General features: G+C 41.8%; 1 protein-coding gene across 1 annotated transcript in view; it reads left to right on the top strand.

Annotated features, from left to right (window-relative positions):
* LOC135538043 (TBC1 domain family member 15-like) overlaps positions 1 to 10,970 on the top strand; it is a 94,004-nt gene extending 83,034 nt beyond the window's left edge. The window contains exons 16-17 of the mRNA XM_064964039.1: positions 4,980 to 5,066; positions 5,993 to 10,970. Coding sequence (XP_064820111.1) covers positions 4,980 to 5,066; positions 5,993 to 6,217 — 312 coding nt within the window. The 3' untranslated portion in view covers positions 6,218 to 10,970. The remainder of the gene's footprint in view (positions 1 to 4,979; positions 5,067 to 5,992) is intronic.
* The last annotated feature ends 2,865 nt before the right edge of the window (positions 10,971 to 13,835 follow it).

Genomic DNA, 13,835 nt, shown 5'->3' with positions numbered 1-13,835 from the left:
TACGTTTTAAAGATAAGGTTTCTAGAGCCTTCCTGGGGCCTAATACATTTTAAAGAAAAGGTTTCTAGAGCCTTCCTGGGCCTAATACATTTTAAAGATAAGGTTTCTAGAGCCTTCCTGGGCCTAATACATTTTAAAGATAATGTTTCTAGAGCCTTCCTGGGCCTAATACATTTTAAAGATAAGGTTTCTAGAGCCTTCCTGGGGCCTAATACATTTTAAAGATAAGGGTTCTAGAGCCTTCCTGGGCCTAATACATTTTAAAGATAAGGGTTCTAGAGCCTTCCTGGGCCTAATACATTTTAAAGATAAGGGTTCTAGAGCCTTCCTGGGCCTAATACATTTTAAAGATAAGGGTTCTAGAGCCTTCCTGGGCCTAATACATTTTAAAGATAAGGGTTCTAGAGCCTTCCTGGGGCCTAATACGTTTTAAAGTTAAGGGTTCTAGAGCCTTCCTGGGCCTAATACATTTTAAAGATAATGGTTCTAGAGCCTTCCTGGGCCTAATACATTTTAGCAGTGTCCCCATGCCTCCAGTTTGAGAGCGACTCTCTCTCGCTGAATCATAACTAAAACATTTTTATAAATTATCCGACCCAAATTTAAAATGACAGTCCTTAGTGCTTTACTTTGTCTTCTCAGACTAGCACACATCATCCCGGTTAGAATGTACATTTAGAAATGGGATCTTTTTATTGCCGGTAATAACTCTTCTCATTACAGCCTCCCTTTGTCCCTGTTTTCCTGTTGCGAGTGGCCTGGTAATGACAGATCGGTATCTCAATGCGTACTTAGTCTAAATTGTTGACAGTGTGTAGACCTCCATTCTCCCGGCACTTATAATTCTAGCGTCTTCTTCAGATGGCGTTGCAGTTCATCTTCCCAACGGCACTCTTGCCTGTCACGTTTGATGGCCCTTGATAATGTCCCGATTTTAATGTCCCGATTTCAATGTAAAGTTTTTCCCACAATTACAAGTCTCTCACCTGAGCCGCTATTTTTTTATTTGTAATTTGATCTTTATTTAACTCGGCAAGTCAGTTAAGAAAAAAATTATTATTTTCAATGACGGCCTAAAAACAGTGGGTTAACTGCCTGTTCAGGGGCAGAACGACAGATTTGTACCTTGTCAGCTCAGGGGTTTGAACTTGCAACCTTCCGGTTACTAGTTCAACGCTCTAACCACTAGGCTACCCTGTCTGGTCAATTTCTCCCATCAGCACGCTAGAAGTTTCTCTCTCCATGCTGACTCCACATGCGCGGTCTCAGCGCCCCTGCCGCCCGCACCCAGGTTTGGCTCGGACACAGATAAGTGTTAAAGGTCACCGTCACTTTGAACGCCTTTTGTCACTCTTTCTGCAGCCGGTCTGGGAGGGTTTTAAGGTTCACACACACTGTTTGTGGCCAAATGATTCCTACATCTGTTAAGACACCATCTGACGTCCCCTTCCATGATAACCTAAAGAGAGGACAGATCAGAACAACAGTTTTAGTTCATTTCGGTTTCAGGAAATCCAGACAAGATTTGACTATATGACAAATGATTACATTGCCAATTTTCTTAATAATAGCATTTTCTCTAGGATAAATAACACAACAACATACATACAACAACATACTGTTACTGTTGAAAAGGTTTTTCCTACTTAGTTCACACTCCCTTATTGTACTGGCTGCCGCTCTGAAGAGTTGCCAGGTCAGGGAGTTAGCACCCTAACCCATCGGGGGGAACCCCAACACTCCCTTATTGTACTGGCTGCCGCTCTGAAGAGTTGCCAGGTCAGGGAGTTAGCACCCTAACCCATCGGGGGGAACCCCAACACTCCCTTATTGTACTGGCTGCCGCTCTGAAGAGTTGCCAGGTCAGGGAGTTAGCACCCTAACCCATCGGGGGGAACCCCAACACTCCCTGATTTTACTGGCTACCGCTCTGAAGAGTTGCCAGGTCAGGGAGTTGACACCCTAACCCATCGGGGGGAACCCAACACTCCCTTATTGTACTGGCTACCTCTCTGAAGAGTTGCCAGGTCAGGGAGTTGACACCCTAACCCTTTGGGGGGAACCCCAACACTCCCTTATTTTACTGGCTTCCTCTCTGAAGAGTTGCCAGGTCAGGGAGTTGACACCCTAACCCTTTGGGGGGAACCCCAACACTCCCTTATTTTACTGGCTACCTCTCTGAAGAGTTGCCAGGTCAGGGAGTTGACACCCTAACCCATCGGGGGGAACCCCAACACTCCCTTATTGTACTGGCTACCTCTCTGAAGAGTTGCCAGGTCAGGGAGTTGACACCCTAACCCATCGGGGGGAACCCCAACACTCCCTTATTTTACTGGCTACCTCTCTGAAGAGTTGCCAGGTCAGGGAGTTGACACCCTAACCCATCGGGGAACCCCAACACTCCCTTATTTTACTGGCTGCCACTCTGAAGAGTTGCCAGGTCAGGGAGTTGACACCCTAACCCATCGGGGAACCCCAACACTCCCTTATTTTACTGGCTACCTCTCTGAAGAGTTGCCAGGTCAGGGAGTTGACACCCTAACCCATCGGGGGGAACCCCAACCCTCCCTTATTTTACTGGCTACCTCTCTGAAGAGTTGCCAGGTCAGGGAGTTGACACCTTAACCCATTGTGGGGAACCCAACACTCCCTTATTTTACTGGCTACCTCTGAAGAGTTGCCAGGCCAGGGAGTTGACACCCTAACCCATCAGGGGGAACCCCAACACTCCCTTATTTTACTGGCTACCTCTCTGAAGAGTTGCCAGGTCAGGGAGTTGACACCCTAACTCTTCGGGGGGGAACCCCAACACTCCAGGTCAGGGAGTAGACCCATTCTGGTGAAGTTGGTATCGAAACAAAGACACTAATGAAATCAGCAAATACACACATCACAATCCATTTCATGAAATCAGCAATACACACGTCACAATCCATTTCATGAAATCAGCAATACACACGTCACAATCCATTTCATGAAATCAGCAATACACACGTCACACTCCATCTGTCAACCCTCATTAACATATATTTTATTTTATTATATTTTTCTTTCTATATGCAGACTGAACAAAATACATGTGTATATTTACCCAAAGACCAGGACCCTGGGAACTGGTCGTTTCCACTTTGAACACATGATTCACATCGTGATTTAAAAAAAAAAAACACTGCATGTTAACTCAAAAATAAACAAATTCGAATACCCAATCATCTTAGAATTACAATTCTTGATAATTGTTTATTTTATTTATTTAACCTTTATTTAGCCAGGCAAATCATAACTCCTTATGGAAATAATGGTACCTCATTAACTAATGGTAGAATAGAGACGGGTGTTTCTCATTCATTTTGTAATTAAATCCCACATGTCCCCTTCATTGATCAAACACCCCTAAGTAAAATGGTCCTGTCCCGCTGCTCTCTAGAGGATTGGTTGTTGCTCTTTTGAAAAAGATGCAAACGCTCGTATAGCGTCATTTCCTCCGACTGCAGCAGGCTTCATTCCTACTTCACACTCATTTTCCAATGTCCGATAGCTCCCTGTTTTTAGATGTGGGACAGTCTGCCTACGCTAAAGTATTTTTTTTTTGCTACTCAAAACACCAGTCTGAACGTTAACATTGAGTTCCTCTGTCCAGTGTCTGTGTTCTTTTGCACATCTTAATCTTTTATTTTCATTGGCCATTCTGAGATGTGGCTTTTTCTTTGCAACCCTGCCTAGAAGGCCAGCATCCCGATGTCTCCTCTTCACTGTTGATGTTGAGACTGGTGTTTTGCGGGTACTATTTAATGGAGCTGCCAGTTGAGGACTTGTGAGGCGTCTGTTTCTTAAACTAGACACTATAATGTACTTGTCCTACTGCTCAGTTGTGCACCGGGGCCTCCGACTCCTCTTTCTATTCTGGTTAGAGCCTGTTTGCGTTGTTCTGTGACGGGAGTAGTACACAGCGTTGTACGAGATCTTCAGTTTCTTGGCAATTTCTCGCATGGAATAGCCTTCATTTCTCAGAACAAGAATAGACTGACGAGTTTCAAAAGACATTACCATTTTGAGCCTGTAGTTGAACCCACAAATGTTGATGCTCCTGATACTCAACTAGTTTAAAGAAGGCCAGTTTTATTTCTTTTTTAAATCAGTTCAATAGTTTTCAGCTGTGCTAACATAATTGTAAAAGGGTATTCTAATGATCAATTAGCCTTTTTTTAAATGATGAACTTGGATTAGCTAACACAACGTGCCATTGGGACACAGGAGTGATGGTTCCTAATAATGGGCCTAATTTAGATATTCCATTAAAAAATCAGCTGTTTCCAGCAACAATAGTCATTTACAACATTAACAGTGTCTACACTGTATTTCTGATCAGTTTGATGTTATTTTAAATGGACAAAACATGTGCTTTTAAAGAAAAAAAACAAGGACGTTTTTAAGTGACCCCAAAGTTGTGAACGGTTAGAATATGTTTTACTGATCTGCCAGCAGGCCGTCAGTTACCCATCTCTGCTTTAGCAAGTCACCGATCAAAGATTTTTCTCCCTTCTTCTTTCCTCCCTTCTTCTTTTCTCCCTTCTTCTTTCCTCCCTTCTTCTTTCCTCCCTTCTTCTTTCCTCCCTTCTTCTTTCCTCCCTTCTTCTTTCCTCCCTTCTTCTTTCCTCCCTTCTTCTTTCCTCCCTTCTTCTTTCCTCCCTTCTTTTCTCCCTTCTTCTTTCCTCCCTTCTTCTTTTCTCCCTTCTTCTTTCCTCCCTTCTTCTTTTCTCCCTTCTTCTTTCCTCCCTTCTTCTTTTCTCCCTTCTTCTTTCCTCCCTCCTTCTTTTCTCCCTTCTTCTTTCCTCCCTTCTTCTTTTCTCCCTTCTTCTTTCCTCCCTTCTTTTCTCCCTTCTTCTTTCCTCCCTTCTTCTTTTCTCCCTTCTTCTTTCCTCCCTTCTTCTTTCCTCCCTTCTTCTTTCCTCCCTTCTTCTTTTCTCCCTTCCTTCCAGCTCATAAATGAACTGTCGATGAAACTGGACATCGTGGCCATCCTCAACAAAGCTGAAGCTATATGCCTGCAGCTGAAGAGTTGTAAGGTATGTATCCATAGATAGGACATCTATCTTCAGAACATTTGTGCTTCCACTATATTCTGAAATACAATGCATGGGTTTTAAGAACCCATCCGGCTCGAAGGACCATGGTAAATAATGGCGGGTTTGCCGAGTGTGGAGAGGGAAAGGAAGTGGGATACAATTGGTTTGTGCTGTTTCCAGTAGAAGGGTGTGAAGGGGGTTTTCAACACAACCCTCGTTAACTTGTTTGTTTAGTCCGACAATATGTTCACAGAATTTACCCAACAGTGGTAGAAACACACAGGGGATATGAATGAATGCAGTTGAATCTAACCCGCATTCAAAAAAAACTGTAACATATATGTTTTTAATATTTATTTTGATTTATTTTATTAAAAAAATAAGAAAACTGTGTAGGATTTCCCCAACTTGGTGGTATAACTATATACACAAGATGTGTGAATAAATGCAGTTGAAAATAAACCTCATTAAAACTGTGTTTTTAATAGTTTCCTCTGATGATATCCTTGTAGGGTGTGTCCAACTCCGTGGCAGAACATTAGATACCTTCAGAATGTTTGTTCCTGTATTCTGAAACACTTACTGAACTTGCTACTCTTTTTTTTTCAAATGGCTTTTTACTGTTGTTTTATTTCTTCACACACACACACACACACACACACACACACACACACACACACACACACACACACACACACACACACACACATACACACACACACACACACACACCTTTTTTTCCCCGCACCATTGGTTAGAGTAGACATTTCACTGTAAGGTCAACACCTGTTGTATTCGGTGCACGTGACAAATAAACTTTGATTTGATACGATTGTACCTATATTCATAGCTAACACTCTTCAACACCTTGTTATTGACCTATGGTTCTAACCAGATCGTTAACCTGATGTTTATTATCTGTGTAGGATTTGCCCAACTCCGTGGTTGAGATGCTTGGATTCAACAGCACAGACACTGAGTCATCATCCCAGTCAGAGGACACTGAGAGAACGGACAGACCGGACTCTCCCGAACCTTCGACACCGTCAGACGACCAGCAGGACTTAGTCTCTGAGCACAACCCCGGCGGCAACAGCGGACACTTACGGGACGCGGCGCGTGACGTTTACAAATTAGCCTACATATCGTAGCCAGCCTGGCTAACAGTCGTCTCTCGTCCAGTGAGAGATTTGGTTCTGGTGGTTGAGACGAGGCTCACAGCCTAGTGGAAAAGGTGGATTGCCTCTCTCCCACCTCACAGACCGAGGAGAGATGGGAAACGGCTTCTCAGGGCAGTATCTTTCTAATAGAGCCCAAGAGGTATTCATTTAAAGGAAGTTTTTCAAATCATTTTTGTAATGATTCTCTGTCTGTTAATCGTCTAATTTTTCTTTTTCGATGGTGGTCTTTGAGTTAAGATATTGTTCCTTATTGCCCCTGACTATAAGGTATTTAGTGTTCAGCAGATTGCTCCTTATTGCCCCTGACTCCTAGGTATTTAGTGTTCAGCAGATTGCTCCTTATTACCTTGTTAATCTTGACTTGACTTGTTAGTCGCTCCTGAATCGTGTGAATAGTCAAACATAATGCTGAAGTAGTTGACATTTAAATAGAGGTGGAAGTGCTGAGGAATGGATAAGGTTTTATATAAACAGGGCTTATTATATCTCACTGCAGTATTCAGCTAATAGGAGCCCTGCTGTAGGTGTAATTCAATTAGAACTATTTAATGAAGATGTGGCTGTATTATCTCAAGGCAAGGCCCCTCTCCTCTACCAACTGAAAATGCTTTTCTGCCCTGCAGCCTATTGCCATGGGTTTTACACAGTGTACAAAACATTAAGAACACCTGGTCTTTACATGACATAGACTGACCAGGTGAATCCATGACATAGACTGACCAGGTGAATCCAGTTGAAAGATATGATCCCTTATTGATGTCACTTGTTAAATCCACTTCAGTCAGTGTAGATGAAGGGGAGGAGACGGGTTAAAGAAGGATTTTTAAGCCTTGAGACATGGATTGTGTGCCATTCAGAGGGTGAATAGTCAAGACCAAATATTTAAGTGCCTTTGAACAGGGGTATGGTAGTAGGCGCCAGCCGCACCAGTTTAAGTGTGAAGAACTGCAACGCTGCTGGATTTTTCAACAGTTTCCGTGTGTATTACCAATGGTCCACCATCCAAAGGACATTCAGTCAACTTGAGACAACTGTGGGGAACATTGCAGTCAACATGGACCACTATCCCTGTGGAACGCTTTCGACACCTTGTAGAGTCCACGCCCCAACGAATCGAGGCTGTTCTGAGTGCGAATATAATCAATGTTAAGAAAGTGTTCCTAATGTTTTGTCCACTCAGTGGTTTTCTATCCCGCTGCCTTTCCTGACATGTGATTTGGTAAGACTGAAAGAGACATGATTTATTATTTTTAATTTTACCTTTATTTAACTGGGCAAGTCAGTTAAGAACAAATTCTTATTTTCAATGACGGCCTAGGAACAGTGGGTTAACTGCCTGTTCAGTTAACCAGTCCAACGCTCTAACCACTAGGCTACCCTGCCACCCCATGTCATTCTGTTTCTGAATCCATATTGTTAATCGCACTAGACTGTGTGGGTTTGCATGGTGATAATGTATATACAAATAGTTAGCTGTCTGTTCCTCTGGACTGGAGGGTTCCCAGAAGTTGCTTCAACATACATCCAACCTTACAGCAACGTTTTTTTTTTTTAACGATGTTGAGTTCATGCTTAGCCAACCATGAGGCCTTTGTCAACATATACAGACAGACTTGCTTCCCATGTACTCCTTTATATAATCTGTTAGCTTCACTCGCCTCCCAAAACGTAGTGAATTCTTGGTGTGTTTAACATGGACACGTCTTACTTCTGTGGGGAAGATTGGAAAGGAGTTGATGTAGTCATTGATTATGTTGGGGAAGATTGTAAAGGAGTTGATGTAGTCATTGATTATGTTGGGGAAGATTGTAAAGTTGATGTAGTCATTGATTATGTTGGGGAAGATTGTAAAGGAGTTGATGTAGTCATTGATTATATTGGGGAAGATTGTAAAGGAGTTGATGTAGTCATTGATTATATTGGGGAAGATTGTAAAGGAGTTGATGTCGTCATTGATTATGTTGGGGAAGTTTGTAAAGGAGTTGATGTCGTCATTGATTATATTGGGGAAGATTGTAAAGGTGTTGATGTAGTCATTGATTATATTGGGGAAGATTGTAAATGAGTTGATGTCGTCATTGATTATGTTAGGGAAGATTGTAAAGGAGTTGATGTAGTTATTGATTATGTTGGGGAAGACTGTAAAGGAGTTGATGTAGTCATTGATTATGTTGGGGAAGACTGTAAAGGAGTTGATGTAGTCATTGATTATGTTGGGGAAGATTGTAAAGGAGTTGATGTCGTCATTGATTATGTTAGGGAAGATTGTAAAGGAGTTGCTGTAGTCATTGATTATGTTGCATGATGAAAGTCTCTTCAAGTGATTTATCAGAAACAGCAATGCTGGAAGACTGTTCGTACCTGAATCTTTCTGTGTACAGATTTGTCTATTGCAGCAGTTTGTAATGTATTTATATTTGATACCATCTTTCACAACCAATTATGTTTTGAAATCTTTTAAAGAAGCTGAAATTCATGACTCCTCTTTGTATTGCTTAATTTGGTAGGAGTATCAGTGTCCCTCTCCCCTCTGTTCAGGTGTCTCTCCCAGTCCTGACAGCCGTCTATGGGAGGATCTCAATGGCCTTTCCTTGATTTCTAGCATCCTCGCTTCCTTCTCAACACGCATTGGATGAAATGGTCAGATGGGGAGGGAACTCTTACCTTCTCATCCAATGGGTTTTCAGAAGGTGAGAAGAGAGGATGCGAAGAATCAAGGAAAAAAAGGTTCTCTCCATGTCTCAACTGGCGTGGCCAGTCAGTTCACAGTTCCACATATCCTGTGTCTAGAAATATAACTAAATGAACCATAATGTCCCATATAATGTCTCTTATTTTGTTCCCTATTTTATACTGACACACATGGACAACTATATACCTTTTTTGTTTTGTTTTCCAATACAATGAATGTCGCTCTTTCAAAGGCTTGATGTAACAGTGAGACAACGGGACACTTTTTCAGGTTAGTTATTCACCGATGCGACAATGAATCTGTTGGCTCTCAGCTGATGTGCTGTTCTCTCCGGTCTCTCTTGTTGTTGTGAGAGATTTGGAGTCGTTCCTCGAAATAGAGTCCGCTTCCCAAATGGCACACTATTTCCTACGATGTGCACTACTTAGCCTAGGGCTCTGGTCAAAAGTAGTGCACTATATAGTGAATAGGGTGCCAGTCAGTGTCTGAGAATCAGCATCTGAATAGGACCGTCTGAATGAAACGGTATCGCTGGTCTGTTCAGAGCGTTTGTAGCAACAAAAAAAATCATATCCTTGTCCCATAGGAAATGACCTCAGTTGCTATGTCACTTTCTAGGCTACAGCCCTGAGGCCCCTAACTCTGCGTGGCTGTCCTCCTGTCACACAGAAAGGGGAGTAAAACCAAAATACAAGGATTCTGTTAGCCTCGACTTGAAGAATAAAATGGGATCCGATATCAAAAACTTTTCTAGCATAGACTTTGGATAAATAACCCAGAGAAAATGAAGTTGTTCTTTGAGATGAGAGCTTTAGGCGCTATCGTGGTTTTGTAACAAACTACTTGTGAGTTATGGATGTATGGTGCTGGTGAATGGCGGCGCGTGTTTGAAAGCCTGCAAATTGTTGGGGGAAAAAATAGCACTTTACAAAATAAATAAAACTTCACACATCTCGAGACCACCAGATGGCTCATAGCAAGTGGCAGTATTAATATAGCTAAGACTGCCAGCTGTTGTAAGTCGTCTGAAACAACGCATAGCTGAACACTGCAGCTCAATCAGGTAAGAACACTGAATAGCCACATCCAGCAGCAGCTCACTTCGTTGACCATCTCATCTCCTCCCTCAAATACACAGGCGTGGAGCATGTTGCTCTACCAAGGAGAGGAGGTCACATGGAGATCCTACTTGCGACAGAGGGAGGCCTATCGGATATCCTGTCTAAAAACATGGACCCCTAGTGGTCTGAATATTGACTTAGATCTCAGACCCTTTTTGTGAACAAGTATTTTGAAAAATCTGTTAAATTCTTGCTACAGGTTATCATCGTACACCCAATATGTTCCCCCTGTTGATGATGCTTACTATGCATCAGGGCTGAACCAAAGGTTTATTGGAAACTTAAACGATGTATGTTGATGCTAATAATTCTGTACAACATCTAATTATGTTTCCATGTGATAACAGTAGCCTAATATATTCAATATGCTGTAAACTATTGTTTTGTTTTTTAAACAGTTTCACTCAATTCATTCTAATCAACCTAATAGTGATGACACGCCCCTCACTGTTGTCATTGGTTGCTCTCATAGTTATGACACGCCCCTCACTGTTGTCATTGGTTGCTCTAATACTAATGACATGCCCCTCACTGTTGTCATTGGTTGCTCTAATACTAATGACATACCCCTCACTTGTCATTGGTTGCTCTAATACTAATGACATACCCCTCACTGTTTTCATTGGTTGCTCTAATACTAATGACATACCCCTCACTGTTTTCATTGGTTGCTCTAATACTAATGACATACCCCTCACTGTTTTCATTGGTTGCTCTAATACTAATGACATACCCCTCACTGTTGTCATTGGTTGCTCTAATTGCCTTGTTTGTCGACAACCTGGTTCCAGCATTCATGACATCATCCTGAAGAAGAAAAAGTGATGCTGAAATGTTGCTGTTTTCCCAAATAAATTACTGGGACTTAATATATATACAGCAGTAAATACATTCATAAAAAATCCTACAATGTTATTTTCTGGAATTTTTTTCTTCTGATTTTGTCTGTCATAGTTGAAGTGTACCTATGATGAAAATTACAGGCCTCTCTCATCTTTTTAAGTGGGAGAACTTGCACAATTGGTGGCTGACTAAATTATTTTTTGCCCCACTGTATGTATGTGTGTGTGTGTGTGTGTGTGTATATATGTGTATATGTGTATATATGTATGTATATGTATATATGTATGTATATATATGTATGTATATGTATATATGTGTGTATGTATATGTATGTATGTATGTATGTATGTATGTATGTATATGTGTATGTATGTGTATATATGTATGTATGTATATGTATGTATATATGTGTGTGTGTGTGTGTGTATATGTATGTATGTATGTATGTACACACACACGCACACACACACACACACACAGTGCATTTTGGAAAGTATTCAGACCCCTTTGCCTTTTTCCACATGTTGTTACAGCCTTATTCTAAAATGGATTAGATGCATTATTTTCCTCATCAATTCTACACACAAAACCCCATAATGACAAAGTGAAAACAGAAATGCTTGCAAATGTATAAAAAAACAACAGAAATACCTTATTTACATAAATATTCAGACCCTTTGCTATGACACTCAACATTGAGCTCAGGTGCATCTTGTTTCCCTTGATCATCCTTGAGATGTTTCAACAACTTGATTGAAGCCCAGCTGTGGTAAATTCAAATAGATGGACATGATTTGGAAAGATACACACCTGATACACATATAAGGTCTCACAGTTGACAGTGCGTGTCAGAGCAAAAACCAAGCCATGAGTTCAAAGGAAGTGTCTGTAGAGCTCCGAGACAAGATTGTGTTGAGGAACAGATCTGGGGAAGGGTACCAAAATAATTATTGAACGGAAGAAGTTTGGAACCACCAAGGCTTTTCCTAGAACTGTCCGCCAAGCTAAACTGAGCAAATGGGGGAGAAGGGTGTATGTCAGGGAGGTGACCAAGAACCAGATGGTCACTCAAAGAGCTCCAGAGTTCCTCTGTGGAGATGGGAGAACCTTCCAGAAGGACAACCATCTCTGCAGCACTCCACCAGTCTGGCCTTTATGGTAGAGTGGTCAGACGGAAGCCACTCCTCAGTAGAAGGCACATGACAGCCCGCATGGAGTTTGCCAAAATGCACCTAAAGGACTCTCAGACCATGAGAAACAAGATTCTCTGGTCTGATGAAACCAAGTGAGAACTCTTTGGCCTGAATGCCAAGCGTCACATCTGGAGGAAACCTGGCACCATCCCTAGTACGTTGAAGCATAGTGGTGGCAGCATCATGCTGTGGGGATGTTATTCAGCAGCAGGGACTGTTTCACATTGACATTGCTTATTTGAGCTGTTCTTGCCATAATATGGACTTGGTATTTTTACCAAATAGGGCTATCTTCTGTATACCACCCCTACCTTGTCACAACACAACTGATTGGCTCAAACTAAATAACAAATCAACTTTTAACAATGCACACTTGTTAATTGAAATGCATTCCAGGTGACTACCTCATGAAGCTGGTTGAGGGAATGCCAAGAGTGTGCAAAACTGTCATCAAGGCAAAGGGTGGCTACTTTGAAGAATCTCAAATATAAAATATAGAAGGTGCTCTGGTCAGATGAAACCAAAATGTAACTTTTTGGCAACAATGCAAAAATGTTATGTTTGGCGTAAAAGCAACACAGCTCATCACCCTGAACACACCATCCCCACTGTCAAACATGGTGGGGGCAGCATCATGGTTTGGGCCTGCTTTTCTTCAGCAGGGACAGGGAAGATGGTTAAAATTGATGGGAAGATGGATGGAGCCAAATACAGGACCATTCTGGAAGAAAACCTGATGGAGTCTGCAAAATACCTGAGACTGGGACGGAGATTTGTCTTCCAACAAGACAATGATCCAAAACATAAAGCAAAATCTACAATGGAATGGTTCAAAAATAAACATATCCAGGTGTTAGAATGGCCAAGTCAAAGTCCAGACCTGAATCCAATCGAGAATCTGTGGAAAGAACTGAAAACTGCTGTTCACAAATGCTCTCCATCCAACCTCACTGAGCTCGAGCTGTTTTGCAAGGAGGAATGGGAAAAAATTTCAGTCTCTCGATGTGCAAAACTGATAGAGACATACCCCAAGCGACTTACAGCTGTAATCGCAGCAAAAGGTGGCGCTACAAAGTATTAACTTAAGGGGGCTGGATAATTTTGCACGCCCAATTTTTCAGTTTTTGATTTGTTAAAAAAGTTTGAAATATCCAATAAATGTCGTTCCACTTCATGATTGTGTCCCACTTGTTGATTCTTCACAAAAAAATACAGTTTTATATCTTTATGTTTGAAGCCTGAAATGTGGCAAAAGGTCGCAAAGTTCAAGGGGGCCGAATACTTTCGCAAGGCACTGTATATGTATATGACTGGGCGACTATTTTAATAACCGGTAAGTCGTATGAAAATCATATATTTTTGGTGTTTTGAGTCCTCTGACAATTCCAGGAAAAGCTTGTGTATTCATGGGGCTGTAGGTGAGCAGATGGCTGTGTCAGGTCTGTCCAGGTGAGCTCCCTCAGCACACCAGTAGCTCCAACATGTTTAACTGATTGGCAGATCATTTGACTGGAGAGTTCTCTTCCTAGCTTTATATAAGTGAGTTGAGCTTGCATCCCAGGTGGCACTCTATTTCCTATATAGTGCACTACTTTTGACCAGAGTTTGCACCCTATGAAGTGCACTACTTTTGACCAGAGTGCTACGGGAATAGGGTGCCATTTCAGAAGCAGACAGTGACTAACACACCTGTAAATACCACATGTATATTTGATAGGAAGTGTGACTTCAGACTCAGA

The sequence above is a fragment of the Oncorhynchus masou genome, unplaced genomic scaffold (assembly GCF_036934945.1).
Source record: "Oncorhynchus masou masou isolate Uvic2021 unplaced genomic scaffold, UVic_Omas_1.1 unplaced_scaffold_897, whole genome shotgun sequence".
In the NCBI taxonomy this organism is placed as follows: Eukaryota; Metazoa; Chordata; class Actinopteri; order Salmoniformes; family Salmonidae; genus Oncorhynchus; species Oncorhynchus masou.
Note: the sequence above shows the minus strand (reverse complement) of the source record. Positions and strands in the feature narration are given on the sequence as shown.